We start from the raw sequence: 18,301 nt of genomic DNA, 5'->3' as shown, positions 1-18,301 counted from the left end.
GATTTCCTCATGTACAGAACGTCCTAAATCATGATGCGTTGATGGGGCGAGCATCAATAGATCTAACTAAGAAACTCCACTCAATCTGGAAAACATGTTAGTTTTTTCCCCTTGCAAAATATAAGTGATTAAAACAAAGCACCAAGGGGAGGAAATGTTCTTGGAAAATGAACAATTGATTTCCAAAATTTCCTGGACAGTTATAGTTTTTTCTCAGAATGGGTCATGTCAGAGATGTTTCACTTTTAATCCCAGTGACGTTGAGTTTTGTCTCAAGGGGCGGTGAATGCTGGTGGGTGTATCTGAACGTCTCCCTTGGGAAATCAACCTCTCTGAAACTATCACTGACTATTAGTAAAAAAACATATAATTTATGTTGCTTCACTGACAACTTAAAAGAAAAAAAATATAATTATTTTGCAAGACGTTGTGATTCCTTAAAGGAGTAGTTCACTTTTTAAAAAACCTTTGCTGATAATTTACTCACCCCCATGTCATCCAAGATGTCTATATCTTTCTTTCTTCAGTCAAAAAGAAATTAAGGTTTTTGATGAAAACATTCCAAGATTTTTCTCCATATAATGCACTTTAATGGGAACCAAACAGTTCAAGGTCCAAAAGACAATTTCAGTGCAAACTGCAAACTGTTCAAAGGGTTTTAAATGATTCCAGACGATGAATAAGGGTCTTATCAAGCGAAACGATTGCTCATTTAAATTTTTTTTTTTACAAAGTTTAAAGTCCCAGTGAAATCAAAATTGAACCTATTTACTTTGTTAGCGCATATTACTAGTCTTGTGGTGAACAATTAATCCATGCAAGTAAATATATATTTTAAAAATGTTTTACCTTGGTAATCTTTAATCAAAATCTGAAAAGTTACTTCCGGTCTGGAACGGTTTCTTTTTCTGATGACGTAGGTTTCACAGCTTGGGTGGGGAAACGCTTAACCACTCCCCTCAAACCGTTAGTTTGTTATGAGCGTCACAGCATTGGAGAAAAATCGTTTGCAACTTCCGGTTCACGGGGACTTTAAGTTTTATAAGCTCAAACGCTCGCATTGCTCTGTTCTGTGATGCACGTTCCTCACTCTCCTGTTCAAACTCGTTCATCAAAATTAACCCTTTCACACGTAAGTTTAAAATATTCTAACTGACCCCCCAGCGTGAGTTTTTCAAGGCGACCGTTATTTAGAACTTGCCACTTTAATGTTTCCATGGCGACGCGTCATTGCTTGTCACGTGACACAGCATAACCAGAACAGAGCGCGGAATGAATGATGATCTGCTTTTATGTCATTTTTCCTTTTTTATTAAAAATATTCAAAAATGTATTAGCTATATCATGAAACACTGATATTCCGATTGTCAAATATGTGCAAGTGTATGGGTTTTGTTGTTTAGACATCTTTATAACGATCGCGTTAGTTGAGCTGTATGCACAACGGGCGGCGCCATTTTAGTTTCGTTTTCAGTTCAGAGAATCGGATCTGTTGGATTTATAACGTCAATTCATCCACTTCTCACGAAATACATGATAGTAAGTGGCTGGTGAACTGGGAGAAGAATAGGATCAAATGTTAAGCTACTTACACAATGTGTATCTGATATGAATAAAATGTGTCGTCTTATTATAATTGAAAGGATTATTATTGCCGCTTCCATAGTATTTTACAAACTCAAAATCATTGTTTTGCTAGTACATATGTGTATTTAAATGTCTGAAACCTAAAATAAACATTATGTGGTTGAAAACTCTCAATTGTTGTGATATATGACAGCACTGAGTGCGTCTGTCTCTGGCTGAGCGCCAGCCAACGCGCGAGAGCAAGTTTGAATTTAGCAGTTGCTGACGTGTGCACTGAACGTTCTAATCACACCGGTGTGATCGTACGCTCCAGGGACCAGCCAAGACTGATCACACCGGTGTGATCGTACGCGTGAAAGGGTTAACAAATCTCTTTCCGAGTCAATTAGTTCATTTTGTTTGTTGAAGACCCTTATTCTTCGTCTGGAATCGTTTAAAGCCCTTTGAACAGTTTGCAGTTTGCACTGAAACTGTCTTTTGGACCTTGAACCGTTTGGTTCCCATTAAAGTGCATTATATGGAGAAAAATCCTGGAATGTTTTCATCAAAAACCTTCTTTTCTTTTCGACTGAAGAAAGAAAGACATGAACATCTTGGATGACAAGTGGGTGAGTAAATTATGAGCAAAAGTTTTTTTTTTTTTTTTTTAAGTGACCTAATCCTTTAAGATATCTCCTCTTTCTAAACTAACTCAGTTAAGGACAGAAGATTCTTGATTCAAATGTTGTAGAATATTTGTAGATACTATAATGCTTAAATTATTTCAATTGATTTGTTGTCACGTTAAACAATTATATACCTAGGCTGTTTTTTTTTGTTTTGTTTTTTAATGAAGACATCAGGTGTGTCAGTCATCAAAAATATATATATATATATATATATAATAATGTAAAGACATGCAGAGCAAACTGGGCCTATAAAACACTGAAAGGACAATAAATATTGACACACTAAAAGCAATGGTTTGATTTTTTGTCAGGATGATTAAAGGTCAAATTCAATTAACCCCAAAAGCAAGTACTACCAACAGGTTAATACTCAAAGCACAGCCAAATAAGATTGGAGAGTTGAACTGAGAGCTCCAATGAAGTTCACATCATTTCACAAATACAACAGATCATGTAGTTTATTCCACTACATGGCACCCGTAATCCCTTCATTACCTCCTTTTACTTTCTCTCTTAGTTGAAGTGTAAAAATGTGGAGCTGAGCAGTATGAGAGCTAATAAGGTCCAGTGGGAAACCACAAATATTAATGAAGTCTATACTAAAAACTCATTTGAACTTTTCGAACTTGTCTAATCATCTGTACTAAATCATTTCTTTTTGGTATCTTTCAAGCCACCCATACCCCCATCATGCCATCTCTCAATATCGTTTCAAAATTTCACATAGTCTGCTTTAAAGCTGTTGTTGGTCCTATCCAAGTAGGCACATTAAAAACACAAAATTATGTAAATCACTCTTGCAGAGTAGCATTGTCAACCATATTCTGTTCTAAAATTCAAATAGGGACAATAATCATGAATTTGATCACTAAAACAACATCAGAAAAACTTAAACCTAATAAGCCAGAGCAGTATACTCTTCATAAAATGTTGCTCGAAGTTTTAAGTTGCATGTCAGTTGAAAGATGAAGTGAGTGTACATGCCCAGTGATCAAACATGGGCTGCTGTAGAGCTGTACGGTGAGTTCCTGAATAAGCGTGCCATGGTGCTCATTTCTGAGGCAGCAGCTTTGGGCTCAGTGTGATTGATGTTGAGGTCCAGAGAGCAGATCCTCTCCCTCAGCCCTCACATTTACATACCGCGTAACCAGGCATACAGCTATAAAGCTCAGATCTATTTTTAAAACTCACTCAAGCAGAGGGAAGAAGATTTTTTATTTATGATTAAGAATAAGTTTTTCAATAAGCCAATAGCTCTGGCTACCACTGGTCTCAGACACTTATTAATTAATTGGTTTATAATTGTAACAAGTAGGCTAGTGAATGTTTCGTATTTTTTGGCACAACTGAAACTCTGGTTGGTTTAGCTTCTTTAGTGCATTATTCCACAGAATCTTCCAGACAGATTTCATAGTGTTTATCTTAATCTCTACCTTACATGGACATGCTCTTCATGTACATTAATTCTCAGCATGTTTTGCCCTTAAATAGTCCAATTTGTTTAGCTGATGGTCCCCACCCACTCTGCATGATAATTCAAACGAATATAATCAAAATATTTACCATGCTTTCTAGCAAGTTAACTTTCCAAGCCAGCCTGAATAGTGGGTGAGGTGTGTCATTAAATTAATAATTAAACTCAGACCATTGTCTATTTCGTAATGTTATATGTACATTTACTCAAAGAACTTTATTTTAGCTCTGCTTTTTCCAATCTATTATAGGCTATGATTATACTCAGATTACAACAAGAAAACCAATCAGATAAATGGTGTTTACATTTTGTGCACTGCTATACTGCTACTGTCCAAATTAGTAAAAACGTTATTTTAATTTCTTAATGGCGACTATCTACATACACACATCATTTGAAGGGTTTAAAAAAAAAAGAAAAGCTGGATTTGAATTGAGAAACCAAAATTGATTGACTTAGTATTAGTCCAGTGCAAGGTTTTACATGCTCAAATAATCAGTATACACTTTCAGAATCCAGCTTATGGATTTTTTTCTCCGCCGTAGGAAAGTTTCTGATAGCTGAAACCAACCGCAATTACAACCAATGACCAATCAGAAGCAAGACGCAAAGGAAAACAAAACCTGTGATTGGTCTAAAACGCTAGTGGTTTCAAGGCGCCCCGCATCGAGGGGCAGTGATTTTGAATGAGGGGTGTGTAGAAACCGACAGCACATTATTGTATGTGCGCCTCACTTGCGCTCAAACCTTCCAGTCAGTGAGTAGCGCACCAAGCGCACACGAGAGCGCGCTCTGCCCGAGAAACCCGACTTAAGTTTTCCAACACGACTCTCTGGAAAGCAGTTTCTAAAGTCACTGGATACACACAGGCTTTTACCCAAGGCATTTGGAGAGACAGACAGAAAACTCGAAATAACATTCGGAAGATTCTCTCAAAAACCTTAAAGAAGAAAAACTATGCGCTCCTTGTGGATTCAGTTTGGATCTATTTTTGGACTTTTGTCAGGGCTTCCTTCACAAATCCAGTCATTTGCTTAACATGATTGCTTTCAGACCACGAGTGCTGTGACAAGAGCTCAAACAAGAAGTTTTAAAAAAAATTGGTCACAGAGAAACTTTGACTGTGCACGCGCGGCTTAATTTCTTTCAGAACGAATCGACTGAACAACGGCTGTCCTCAAAATGCAACACTGTTGCGGGATTACTGTAAATATTCTTCTGTTTTTCACTCTGGCCCTGCAGCCGTCCAGCGCTCAGTATCATGGCGAGAAGGGCATCTCCATTCCCGAGCACGGCTTCTGTCAGCCCATATCGATACCTCTCTGTACGGACATCGCCTACAATCAGACCATTATGCCTAACCTTTTGGGTCACACCAACCAGGAGGACGCCGGGTTGGAGGTGCACCAGTTCTACCCCCTGGTGAAAGTGCAGTGCTCCATGGACCTGAAGTTCTTCCTCTGCTCTATGTACGCGCCGGTTTGCACTGTGCTCGAGCAAGCCATCCCGCCGTGTCGCTCCCTGTGCGAGCGCGCTAGACAAGGCTGCGAGGCCCTCATGAACAAGTTCGGCTTCCAGTGGCCCGAGCGACTGCGCTGCGAGAACTTCCCGGTCCACGGCGCGGGAGAGATCTGCGTGGGCCAGAACACCTCGGACGCGGGAAGCCCGACCTCAAACCCGACGCCCTACGTGCCAGAACTGATCACACTACAGCCGAGCGTGGTCAGACCCAGCCAGCAATTCACATGCCCGCTGCAGCTCAAAGTGCCCACTTATCTGAAGTACCACTTTATGGGCGAGAAGGACTGCGGGGCGCCATGTGAGCCCACTAGACCCAACGGATTGATGTATTTTAGAGAGGAAGAGGTCAAATTTGGTCGGCTCTGGGTGGGCATTTGGTCCATTTTGTGCTGTGTGAGTACACTCTTCACAGTTCTCACATACTTAGTGGACATGAGGAGGTTCCGTTATCCGGAGAGGCCCATCATCTTCCTCTCCGGGTGTTACTTCATGGTGGCTGTCGCATACGCAGCTGGCTTTTTCCTTGAAGACAAAGTCGTGTGCATTGACAAATTCAACGACGATGGTTACAAGACTGTTGCGCAGGGGACCAAAAAAGAGGGCTGCACTATCCTCTTCATGATCCTCTATTTCTTCGGCATGGCGAGTTCAATCTGGTGGGTCATTCTGTCCCTCACATGGTTCCTTTCTGCGGGAATGAAGTGGGGTCATGAAGCCATCGAGGCCAACTCTCAGTACTTCCACCTGGCCGCGTGGGCTGTCCCAGCAGTCAAGACCATCACCATCCTCGCCATGGGCCAGGTCGATGGCGACCTCCTCACCGGTGTGTGTTACGTTGGCATCTACAACGTGGACTCGCTGCGTGGCTTCGTCCTGGCGCCGCTTTTCGTCTACCTCTTCATCGGCACCTCGTTTCTCCTGGCCGGCTTCGTGTCACTTTTCCGCATCAGAACCATCATGAAGCACGACGGTACCAAGACGGAGAAGCTGGAGAAGCTGATGGTGCGCATCGGCGTGTTTAGTGTGCTCTACACGGTTCCCGCGACCATCGTGATCGCCTGCTACTTCTACGAGCAGGCTTTCCGGGAGCAATGGGAGAAGACCTGGCACATGCAGACGTGCAAGCGATTCGCCGTCCCTTGCCCGGTCAATAACTTCGCCCCTATGTCTCCAGACTTTACGGTGTTCATGATAAAGTACCTGATGACCATGATCGTAGGAATCACCTCTGGATTTTGGATATGGTCTGGGAAAACTCTGCAGTCGTGGCGCAGGTTTTATAAAAGACTCAGTAATAGCAACCAAGGCGAGACGACGGTATGAAAAAGAAGCGAGTCTGTGTTTGTTTTTGGCCAGGCTATGAATGACCATGCAACTTTTCTCTGAGATAAATGTCTCGAGCGGAGACATGGCGAACCGTTACGCGAAACGAGACTTGTTGAGTGAGTTTTGTGGACACTACTGTGTGCCTATGCGCTTCCACGGTGGAAGCGGACCATCATGAACAGTGTTATCAGCCTGAGTCTGTTACCATTGGGTTTTCTCATCATGTATGTGAAAAAGACATTTGAGTGTAATTCTGTGTAACACGGTATCATTTGCATATGTGATCTCTGTAGACAATAGCCTACTGAATGCGTTGCGCAATGCTCACGGTTCTGTACCTGAAATTTCGGAAGTAATTTGCCTTATACACATAACAGGGGACTTGTATGACTTTCGCAGCCCTATACGTCGACAATCATGCATACTTCATGGACCGTCAAGTACGCATTAGGATTGGGATTCTTATATGCATGTGTACAGCTGTGAATTTATGCAAGCTCCCTTTAAACGATGTAATGTGTAAATAATCACCCTTTCTAAAAGAGTATATGTATTTATGAAAATAATCTTGTTGTTTTTTACTTGGTTTTTAAAATTTGGTAAGAGACCTTTGTATCTGTACAGTTTCGCTGAATAAAATGATTAGATTTTTAACGAACTGACTCATTTAACTGAAAAGTTTTGTTTTTTTTTAATATGATGTAAACAAAGAAATGTAGATGTGGAAACCATGCACGGGCTTCTCTGTTTAACATTTAGCATTTATTGTAAGAAAATTAAAGTTAACTACAAAATAAAGTCAGCCTCACAGAATAAGACCTTTCTACATGGTAATATTCGGTGCATTATTGAACAAATTATTTAGAGAGTTACTGCATTACTGAGTTGAAGTGTAAAAGCGGTGCTTTAGCGCCACCCAGAGGTGACTGAAATGTCGTGAACATTTCATCACAAGCTGAGTTGACTTTACAGCAAGTATGAACTGCAAAGACGAGTTGTAGCCCTCAAACCGTATTCACTTTATAGCCCTTAATCCTGTAATTGTGGACAAATGTGGGCACAGAGGCCTCTGGTATGATCCTAATTTTTAGTTTTTATAAATCTTATCTCACTGTCTTCGATAGAGTTTTGTCTATCCATTTATGGTGTTTTTTTATATTTGGGAGGTATTTTTGAATTTATTTACTTCAAAAAGTTATTTTCTATGTAAATTACGCTTATTTTTACGTTTTATTTTATTTAATTTTTTTTTAACTACATTAAAATATCATTCCAATAAGTTCTTAGAGCTAAAACCTAAAGATGAAGTGACTTTGCTGTCACCTGGTGTCTTATTTTGGCTTATTTTAGAATGCTGTAAATTACAGTTTTCCCATTCATTTCTATGGGTGCCCATTTTTGACCCAAATACGAGATTAAGGATTTTTTTTTCACCCACTAAACATTGTAGAATTGATTTTAAAAAAAAATGTGTGTGTTCAGGAGGCAAACTTAGGAAAAGTAGCGAAGTTTATACCGCTCAGATCAAGGGAAGTATTTAAAAAAAAATCAAAACTATTTTGCCCATATTTGTCATGAATACAGTTTTAGGGTTAAGAATGAAACCTACTTTATATTTAAGCAAAAGTTTATGTTATCATCAACTGTTACATAGTTTATCTCTTGTGTTACTGAAAAGCTTTAATATATTTAAATACATCGTTTTATAACAGTCTTGATAGAAAGACTTATATTGATAAGAATGTTAATATCACTCTTTGAAAAGAAAGGTTCCAAATGAGGGTTTTCGCAGTAATGCCGTAGGCAAACCATTTTTGGTTCCTAAAAAGAAAGTTTCAGTGAACAGGTTTTAAAAGAACTTTTTTTTCCTAGTGAGAAGAACTTTTAAAAAAATCTAAACAATATTTTTCCCACAAAGACCCTTTTGTCCAATCGAAAGTTTTCATGGATGTTAAAGATTCTTCATAAGCTAATGCCAGTAAAGACCCTTTGTTTTTAAGAGTGCACTGCAAAGGAAAAGGATCACCAAAATAATATATTGCATATTATATTGTGAATAAAATACATTAATGTTACATTTTATTTCAAGAATCACATTCTGTACCAATAATTGTGTTGCAAACTCTCTTGAATGCCTACAAGCTAGGATGCTCTGCACCTTTAAATATATTTAAATCTGTTGAGCCCCTCACATAGTAGGCTGTTATTTGGATGTGCGAAGTGCCCTTATTAACTACAGTATGACACTCACAAAAGCAACCGATTTGTGATATACACATTAAGTAAAACATACAGAAGGAAAAAAAAAAAGATTTTCCTTATTTTACTATAATCGTTAGCCTATTCTTTTTCAATGATTTCAATGTAGGTCAAGAGCTCAGCTCAAATGGTGTTGGCAGGTTAATGTTGAGTATCCTGACATTTTGTCCTCATTAACCTGCATCTGCTCAACTAGGGTTCTGTTCATTGTCACAAAGTATGATCTCACAGAGTAATAAAATGATTCACCATGTAACACAAAGCACATACCCATGTGTTTGAAGTGGCTAGTGTTGTGGTTTAAAGGCATCCACAGTCTGAAGAAGTCTTTTCTGTGACGCTCAGTTTAAACCTCCAACCTCTTGCTTTGAGTATATTGAAGCACAAGAGCTACTCAAAAGATGCACAGTAAATACATTACACAGGCCTACTTTACAATTTTCTATTTGTTAACATTAGTTTCATTTGTTAAACTAACAATGGAAAAAATACTTTTAAAGTATTAATAATCTCAATTAATTATAACATTTACTAATACATATTAAAATCTTAATATAATATAGTTAATGAACCTTAGCTAACATGAACATTTGTATTTGTAACATTAAAACATGTAAAATGACTTAAAAAACGAGTTGATTATAATTTTGCTCAACTTTTTTCAAAAGTGAAAAAACTTATTTTGAACAGTTAAAGCAATGTAAAAACATAATTCTGTATTGTCAAAAAGTATTTATCATATCATTTTTTACAGTGCACTGTCAATATTGTTTTGCCTCGTGCTTTTGTGGCCAAACTGTCACGTATCCTAGTACTATATTTTTATTTTTACATTGAATTTTTTCATTTTAATTTGTAAAATATTAACAATTGTGTTGTGTTTGTCATTTTTATAAGTTTTTGTTTTTAAAAAGAATACGTCTATATTTCTTTACAGTTTTAGCTATATTTTAGAAATACATAGCTATTTTAGTACATACATAGCTATTTTTAGTACATACATAGTAAGTTAAACTAAATGAAAACGAGAAATGCTAGTCTTGGCAAAGTTTTTTTTTTATTTTTTATTTGATTTCAGTTAACATTTATTTTATTTCAAGCAACAAAATGTGTTTTTTTATGGTTTGATCACACTTTATATTACAGTATTTGTACATAAAGCATAGTTAGGCCTACCCAAGAAAGTACTGGTAATAGGGTAACTACAGGTTAAGGTTAGGTTAAGGGATTGTCACTGTAAAAATATTGTTGGTTTAACTGATTTGACAAAAAGTTGCGATAACAAATCATGAAAATAAATGTTTAGTGTTGTTACAACCCAGTTATTGTATTAAGTACAGAGTATGTATGCAGAACATGACTGTAAATTAAAGTGCTACTTATTATTTTAATTTTAGTTTCAGTTAACTAAACATGCAGTAGCTCTTACATTATTAAAGGACATCCTGCAGGTCTTTTTGTTGTGGGCTTTAACAATTGCCCCGTTTGTTTGATTGATGGAGGGGTTTTATGTGAAGGAAGGAAATGTCTATCTCGTGTCAATAGCACTATAGGGATGTGCTGTACTGGGCATATGACAGGACGTGCCTGTCAAGTTACTCACAAAAAGCTGTGAGCGGTTATCTTCCTTTTGTTTGTATTTTAGGATGGGTTTAGCAAAGGTAGTCAGAGTTGCTGGGCTGACCAGGAGGGGGTAAGAAGTGCTTGGTTGCAACCAAGGGAACAAGAAAACAGTGCTCTGCTGAGGAGCTGTAGAGAGCCTAGCAACACCAAAGCTCAGCAAACACTGACATTTGTAACATGGGCCGAAATGATTCGTACTATGTAAAAGCAGCTGCGGAGATGCTGAACAAACACGCAAATGCATTCTGAGGTAAAGAGAAATGGTCGCTGAAGAGAACTGAGGTACGAGAAACAAAAAACAGTGTTGAACAACTGACTTTTGACTTTCTTTGAAACCTAATTATATCAATAGGTTATATGACAACCTATGTTTTTACATTGCCTTATTATAACTTTTTTATAATTTTACTTTTTTATAAGTTATACAATATTTAACTCATTATTTTAAGTATATAAATGTGTTGAAATTACTTAAATGTCAAAGATGACTGCACTTAAAAATTTAAGGCAGCAACTTTTTTAAAACAGTGATATTTCTATATATAATAACAAACAAATTAAAAAGGCCTTTGTGATTTTAATAACTTGTACATGTACTTTTTCAGCATTCATTCAAAGAACATTATCAGCATCACAATGAAAGATTTTGTCCTGTCATTGTTGAGTCGCGGGTACGCCCAAATTGTGCCCGATGAAGATGGTAATGATGGAAGACTGGAGGTCTGTTTCGAACCAGAGGTAAATGTTTCTAACATATGTGTCTATAAGGCCAGTTTCAATGAGTATGCATTAGAACAGTCAACAGAAACATGATATTTTCCTAACTAGGACTACTTCAACTGGAAATCTCAGCCTTCCTTGCTGCGTCTTACGAGCAGTGGCCGTTTTTTTGGAGGCCTAGAGCCGGCACCACCTAAGACCTACAGTACAAGGAGAGGGCCTCTTATTCTGTATTCAGAAGATCTTGCACTGGCATACCACTCTAGCCAGGTTAACAGGAAGAGAAAGGCTCCTAGCTACCCGAAACAGGAAGTTGAGAAGCAGCTGCACACACTGCAAGACCTGACTGAAGCAATTTTGGCTTTTGGAAAAAATAAGGTACATTTGTGAAATAGAAGAAATAATAACACTATTCCCCTTCACTCTAAAACATTTGCCTTAAAGAATGGATTACTTTATTTTTTATTATTGAAAACGTTTATATTTGAGTTCAAAATCCAAAACAGTCAGAGCAAATTTGACTTTTTGACATTTTTTAAAAGTGTACCGTCTCCCCCAAGTGCAAAAAATAAATATATATTCACTCACCTAAAGGATTATTAGAAACTGGTGACTGTGGGCCATTTTACTACAATGAACTCATTGGCATGTTCAAGAAACCAATTTGAAATGATTCAAGCTTTGTGACATGGTGCATTTTCCTGCTGGAAGTAGCCATCCGAGGATGGGTACGTGGTGGCCATAAAGGAATGGACATGGTCAGAAACAATTCTCAGGTAGGCCATGGCATTTAAACAATGCCAAATTGCAACAAAGGGGTCTAAAGTGTACCAAGAAAACACCAACACCAGCCTGCATAGTGGTAACAAGGCATGATGGATCCATGTTCTCATTCTGTTTATGCCAAATTCTGACTCTACCATCTGAATGTCTCAACAGAAATCGAGACTCATGAGACCAGGCAACATTTTTCCAGTCTTCAACTGACCAATTTTGGTGAGCTCTTGTAAATTGTAGCCTCCTTTTCCTATTTGTAGTGGAGATGAGTGGCACCCGGTGGGGTCTTCTGCTGTTGTAGCCCATTCGCCTCAAGGTTGTGCGTGTTGTGGCTTCACAAATGCTTTGCTGGTTTGCTATCTCGGTTGTAACGAATGGTTATTTCAGTCAAAGTTGCTCTTCTATCAGCTTGAATCAGTCGGCCCATTCTCATTCTCTGACCTCTAGCATCAACAAGGCATTTTCGCCCACAGGACTGCCGCATACTGGATGTTTTTCCCTTTTCACACCATTCTTTGTAAACCCTAGAAATGGTTGTGTGTGAAAATCCCAGTAACTGAGCAGATTGTGAAATACTCCGACAGGCCTGTCTGGTACCAACAACCACTCCACGCTCAAAATTGCTCAAATCACCTTTCTTTCCCATTCTGACATTCAATTTGGAGTTCAGGAGATTGTCTTGACCAGGGCCACACACCTAAATGTGTTGAAGCAACTGCCATGTGATTGGTTGATTAGATAATTGCATTAATGAGAAATTGAACAGGTGTTCCTAATAATCCATTAGGTGAGTGTATATTAAAAAAATATATATATATACTTGTAAAAGTATGCACATTCAATGCAATTAAGCAAACATCTTTTTCACCGGGGTAACTATAAAAAAAATAAAATCCATTTCAATCAATTTAATTGTATTTAGTGGGTGTTGCACACAACAATGTTAATGCTGTTTGCAGAGGTCATGTGTTTCTGGGAATATCACGGTTCCGGGTATAAAGATTTAATGGTGAAGTTTAAAAAAACATTAGATACTGAAAGGCAGCTGAACCGAACAGTCGTGTGATTAATGTACCAGGTTACACACACGTACATGACCAAGTACTGCATGAAACAGTTCCTTATCTGTCAGATTTCTTCAGTTAAGAGGCCCAGATCTACTACAAATGGACTATTGTGCAGCTCTGAAGTTGCCTCCTGATTGCCAGAGAGCAAGAGAGGTGGGATATAAACTTAAAGGACAGGCCAGTACACAGTAAATCTTCCAAAATTTTACTGCCCAGAAAAGTTGAAACTCAGGTTCAGGTCAGGGTGACAGACTCTGTGGTAGTATTAGTTTACCGGCCCTCTTTGGCGAACCACTACTCTGGCCAGAGAGGTAACACCGTCCTGAAGTCAACTAGGTGAAATGTGGTATACAGTTCACTTCATAATCTTTCTTAAAACTGCACCTGGACAGAGGAGATAACACTTCCGTCAGTACGCAACACACACACACACACACACACGGTCAGTCCTCAAGGTGTCTTCAATTTCCACACATTCCAGGTCAATCAAACTGGTGATTTATCCATAATGCGCCGTTTGACCTCTGTGAGATGTGAGCTGCAAATCTTAATAAAGGTGTCCTGAGGGATTTTACATAAGCACACAGTCCACAATCTAACCAATTCCCGTACACCACAATCTGCTAATGGTCCACAGACCTTGACTGTTCCCTCATTATATGCACATTATATCACTCCTCTCTCTGCGCCCCCGAAAATCATCTGTCGATGCGGAAGGATATCAAAAGAATCACCAAATCAGGTGTGCATCTTGGATGATAAACGTAAACCCCATGGTGGCTTCCATTTCACAATGCCCATCTTCTATCATTCATACATAAACCCGCATGAACCGTCAGAAGAAAAACTGTGATCAGCAGGAAAAGAGGAACTTCAATGACACAGACAAATTGCTGCAGTATGTGACCGAAATGGCTCTCTCTCGGTGCAAAAGGGGAATAATCCAGGTGATGAGAGCTGAATGCAGTAATCAGTGTGTTTACCTCATAGACGTGAGGGTTTGGACAGAGATTTGGAGGGGATCCAGATAGAAGGGTCTTCGGTGTGGGTGGCCTCTGTGAAGTCTCGATCTGTCACGTTCAACTGCAGTAGAATGAAAACAACACAATGAAAAAAAATGGCCGCTATAGTCATCTTCAGCAAAGCTAATTCAAACAGATAATGTTCATAATTGTAAACACACCAGTTATTTTTAATACATCTAAATGACTAAAATAATCAAAACCAACACAACTCCAAACAAAACCAACTAAAAACTATTGTACAAAATTGAATAACCCACATGCATTCAACATTTTTAAAGGGGTGATGAACTGAGAAATCAAATTTTTCTTGAGCTTTTGACATCTAGGTCATTATATAATAAGAATATCCTGTAAGTTTCAGAACTGAAAATGTCCTTTTTAGTCCAATAAAAGCTTTTATTGACACCAGACTCAGCAAACGACTCGTTTTTAAAATTGGGCAACTATGACGTCAAAGAGGATAAAACACCACCCCCACAGAAGAAGATCAGCACCTACTTCAACACGGCTGGTTTAGCCCCGTCCACCAATTTGCACATTACACGCATAGCTAAATAACATAGGCCTACCTCGTGATGACAAACCGGATCGAGTGTAAAACTCATTATAATATGCAAAACTGTAATCCACTCACAGCAGTGGGCGTTAAAATGAATGAGTAATAGGCTATTTTGTACCCTAGTTTTGAGCCAAGCTTAAAAACCCTCGGTTTTTATGGGCGTACTTCCAAGTTCAATGCGAGACGCCCATTTTTTTAATGTAAAAACCAAGCGAACGTCATAAGTTGACCTCAGACAACAATATAAAAAAAAATGACCCCTTTAAAGGGGGGTATTTTGTTAATGCATGCACATGAATAATAAATGATAAATAAAAATGGCAACATTCCATTTTGATTTCATGGGAATTGATTTCAAAGCATTGATGTCTCGCACCTGGTATCTCTTTATTATTATTCAATGTTCAACCCACAGGAGATCAAAACATCTCAGTTCTTTTAGATTATTTTGAAATAATTGCAAGCTATTGCATCCAAAAGAATTCCAATGTGACTTCCAGCTTTACATTTTCATTTTCCACTGACATTTAATACAAATAGGGGTAACCTTGAAAATAAGTGAACCTTGAAAGAAGAACATCATGTTTGAGTGGTTTCAAAAGACATAGTTAGAGATAATGTGGAACAGTTCCATGTTTTTGTAGAGGCCTAAGAAATCATGAATATGTGAAAATCAAACATGTTCTTTTTATATGATTCTTTGTTTCTTTTAGGCAAAAGTTGGATCTTTTGCTGGTGTAACGCACTGCTTATTGCCAGATACTAAACATGCTACACAGAATATCCAGAGAAGAACAGAAGAGAATTATAATCTAAACCAGGTTAAAGGTGAGGATCTTTGAACACTTAAACACTCTGGTCAACCTTTTAAAATAGTTAATAGGCTTAGAATTTATATTTATTTGTTTTTATACAGATTTATAGAATAAAGGGTAAAAATGCTTTAACATTATTGTTCATGTTACATTTAACGTAATTTATAATAATTAATTAATAAACCATAATGAGTAAAGCTACAGTAATCTTCAGCTAGTCAGCTTGATCTCCTTTCCATCTAAACTGGTTATACATCTTAAACCTAGTTGTGAATGTTTTAAGCAGTATGATAACCATATTTATCAGCACAGTCACTCGCCGAAGCACAACCAAAACAATGTTTGGTATACAACGTTAATACAACGTAACGTTAGAAATACAGCTATTGTTTGTTCATGTTAGTTCACAATGCATTAACTAATGGTAACTATAGCCCTTTTGATTTTAGTAATGTATTAGTAAATGTAAAATTAACATTAACAAAGAAATGCTGTAGACGTGGTTCATTATAGTTCATGTTAACTAATGTAGTTAACAAATGTTAACTAACCTTGTTGTAAAGTGTTATCCAATGTTCTTCCGCAAATGCATGCAGTTTTTTTTAGAGGGTCAAGAGGGTCAACAGTTAGTCCCTTTACATTTTTAAACATAAAAAATAGAAAACTGTTATTTAAATTTCAATAATATTTCATAAAACTGTTTTTACTGTATTTTTGATCAAGTAAATGCAGTGTTGTTGAGCATAAGAGACTTCTTTAAAGAACATTATACAATATCTTATCACAAAAACATCCCATATCTATCATAAAATTATAAATCTCATTTTGTTTCAGGAGAAAATGCTGGACAGGTCAGATACCAACCACATTTCCTCTGTTCCCCTCGACCCAAAAGGGCCACCCTTGGCCCTCTGCCGCCCATAACAGAAGGTTTGGTACATGTGCAAATTCATGAGGAAACTCATGCTGCACCAGGTATAGTTCATGAAATCTAACACAAATGACTCTTACGATCAGATTAACGTTGACAAAAACAGTATTGAGTCAAAAACATTTCTTGATTAGATCAAAAACATCCTGTGCAGGACAGCATTGCCAGTGAACAAAAAAAAAAAAAAAAAAAATGTTGCCAGTGTTTAGTTAAAGTCCATTCAGAAAGTGATGTTTACATCTTTAGGATCTTTAACACGTATCAGATACCTGCTTCTGAATAACCTCCATTCATATTGGGACTTTTAGTTTTTACTTTCATTGCCAAAAGGAAGTAAAAAGTGAATCCTAAAATGTAAATCATTTTGATTAGCTTCTGCTCGCTGTGAAACTTCATTGGAAGCAGAGAATGACGGTTTCGCTTTAACCTAATGTTAAAATCAATCTTGATTCCAGATGAACAAATGACCTTTAAGACTAAAGTACAGAAGGATGAACTGAGAGAGAAGCCGAAAAAGAGAAAAGAACAGGATAGGAGTCTCAGGATAGCGGTTGACTCATGGAGAGCTCAGATGAGTCCGATCCCTGAGACAGAACCGGCACATCAGACTGAAGATAAAACAGTGAGTCCAATAACCAGATGAATCTTCTTAGTATGTTGCTCTGGCTCTTTTCGTCTGTTTCCCTTCAGTGACCTGAAATTCCCTCTAACCAGACACTTAAGGTCTACTCATTATTAAACATCCGATCTTTAAGTGTCTGATTTCATTTTTCTTGGTTGATCTCTGTCACTGATGTAATGTACTGTTTTTTATGTGAAGTATTTGGCTTTTGAACCTTTACAATGAAAAACAGAGACCAGAAATGTTAAGGTGAAGTACTGTAGGCTACATGTGAATTTGATCAAACGTCTAAATGATTTCCACTTTTTAGTCCGTGTGTTTTTCCAAACTACATGACCATAACTTCAAAACTTAGCTAAAGAGCTTTTCATTATTTTCCTTTGACATATACCAGATACTCCCACATCTTAACGACCATCTGAAGGATCTAAATGGCCGTGGGAAGCGCACTCAGATGCAGAGTGGAAATGGTGTTGCAGAGACAGGCCCTCTAAGGTCAGTGTATGTGGATTCGTCTTTGGAATACAGCCCACTCTCACGGGTCAACTACTACGGTGGACACATGGAGGGATCCCGCCAGAGTAAGACAAGAACTACATCAGTATTTTGCGAACCATTTAAAGTCCATAAAATACACATGACATCCAGATACAAGCCGGAAGTCATAGTTTTGATAAGTATGTTCTGCAAAACTGTTTGCTTTAGTTAGACACGAGAGAAGAGTGAAAAGAGAAACAGATCCCAGCTTCACTGTCTTCCACTTACCAGCTATCAACCAGAGCCCGCTGGTCAACTCAGACTCTGACATTACTTCAACAATGGTAAGAATTGGGTATTTGGTAATTACATTGCAAGAAGAAATGGGTGAAGATACATTTATCTCAACCATTAACCTAAACCAATGTACTTCTTATAAACAAAATATCAAACTTGAAATAAATAACTAAATAAATAAATAAATCTCCCTCTTGTTTTCTATTTTTCTGCATGTTAACTATTAACTTTTTGTTAACTTCTTGACAAAACTCGTCAAACATTTTCAAAAGAGAAACGTAAGAACACCAAGTCTCTTATTGAAGCGCAAACCTCAAATTGACTCTTTACTATAAATAAACCTAAAAAATGTCTCCTTGTTCTCTCTTTTCTGTTTTCTGCATGTTAACATCTGCTCTAGCTTCTGTCCTACTCTGAATTACTCTTCCACAAGAGGATATGGATATTTTTGAATCTCGTATGATAAATTGCTTATCATTTTCCTCATTTGTAATTGACAACATTTTTAAATGCTAATATTGTGAAGCGTCTTTACAAATTAAAATAAACGTTT

General features: G+C 37.7%; 2 protein-coding genes and 1 long non-coding RNA gene across 3 annotated transcripts in view; 2 read left to right on the top strand and 1 right to left on the bottom strand.

The window, feature by feature from the left end:
* Positions 1-18,301, bottom strand: part of LOC148978364 (uncharacterized) — an 82,499-nt gene that overhangs the window by 38,061 nt on the left and 26,137 nt on the right. The window contains exon 6 of the long non-coding RNA XR_016169308.1: positions 14,006-14,105. This is a non-coding gene — a long non-coding RNA (uncharacterized LOC148978364). The remainder of the gene's footprint in view (positions 1-14,005; positions 14,106-18,301) is intronic.
* Positions 4,464-7,234, top strand: fzd7a (frizzled class receptor 7a). The gene has a single exon (XM_039683227.2). The coding sequence runs from the start codon at positions 4,912-4,914 to the stop codon at positions 6,571-6,573; it is 1,662 nt and encodes a 553-aa protein (XP_039539161.2). The 5' UTR covers positions 4,464-4,911; the 3' UTR covers positions 6,574-7,234.
* Positions 10,595-18,301, top strand: part of kiaa2012 (KIAA2012 ortholog) — a 38,060-nt gene continuing 30,353 nt past the window's right edge. Inside the window, exons 1-8 of the mRNA XM_089133307.1 lie at positions 10,595-10,740; positions 11,064-11,196; positions 11,287-11,556; positions 15,320-15,434; positions 16,256-16,396; positions 16,808-16,974; positions 17,369-17,555; positions 17,680-17,795. Of these exons, the coding sequence (XP_088989433.1) occupies positions 11,095-11,196; positions 11,287-11,556; positions 15,320-15,434; positions 16,256-16,396; positions 16,808-16,974; positions 17,369-17,555; positions 17,680-17,795 (1,098 nt within the window). The 5' untranslated portion in view covers positions 10,595-10,740; positions 11,064-11,094. The remainder of the gene's footprint in view (positions 10,741-11,063; positions 11,197-11,286; positions 11,557-15,319; positions 15,435-16,255; positions 16,397-16,807; positions 16,975-17,368; positions 17,556-17,679; positions 17,796-18,301) is intronic.

The sequence above is a fragment of the Pimephales promelas genome, chromosome 7 (genome assembly GCF_988280905.1).
Source record: "Pimephales promelas chromosome 7, fPimPro1.hap1.1, whole genome shotgun sequence".
Classification (NCBI taxonomy): domain Eukaryota; kingdom Metazoa; phylum Chordata; class Actinopteri; order Cypriniformes; family Leuciscidae; genus Pimephales; species Pimephales promelas.
Note: the sequence above shows the minus strand (reverse complement) of the source record. Positions and strands in the feature narration are given on the sequence as shown.

Coding starts and splice junctions, on each gene's coding strand:
- fzd7a (XM_039683227.2), top strand. CDS start 4,912: ATGCAACACTGTTGCGGGATTACTGTAAATATTCTTCTGTTTTTCACT.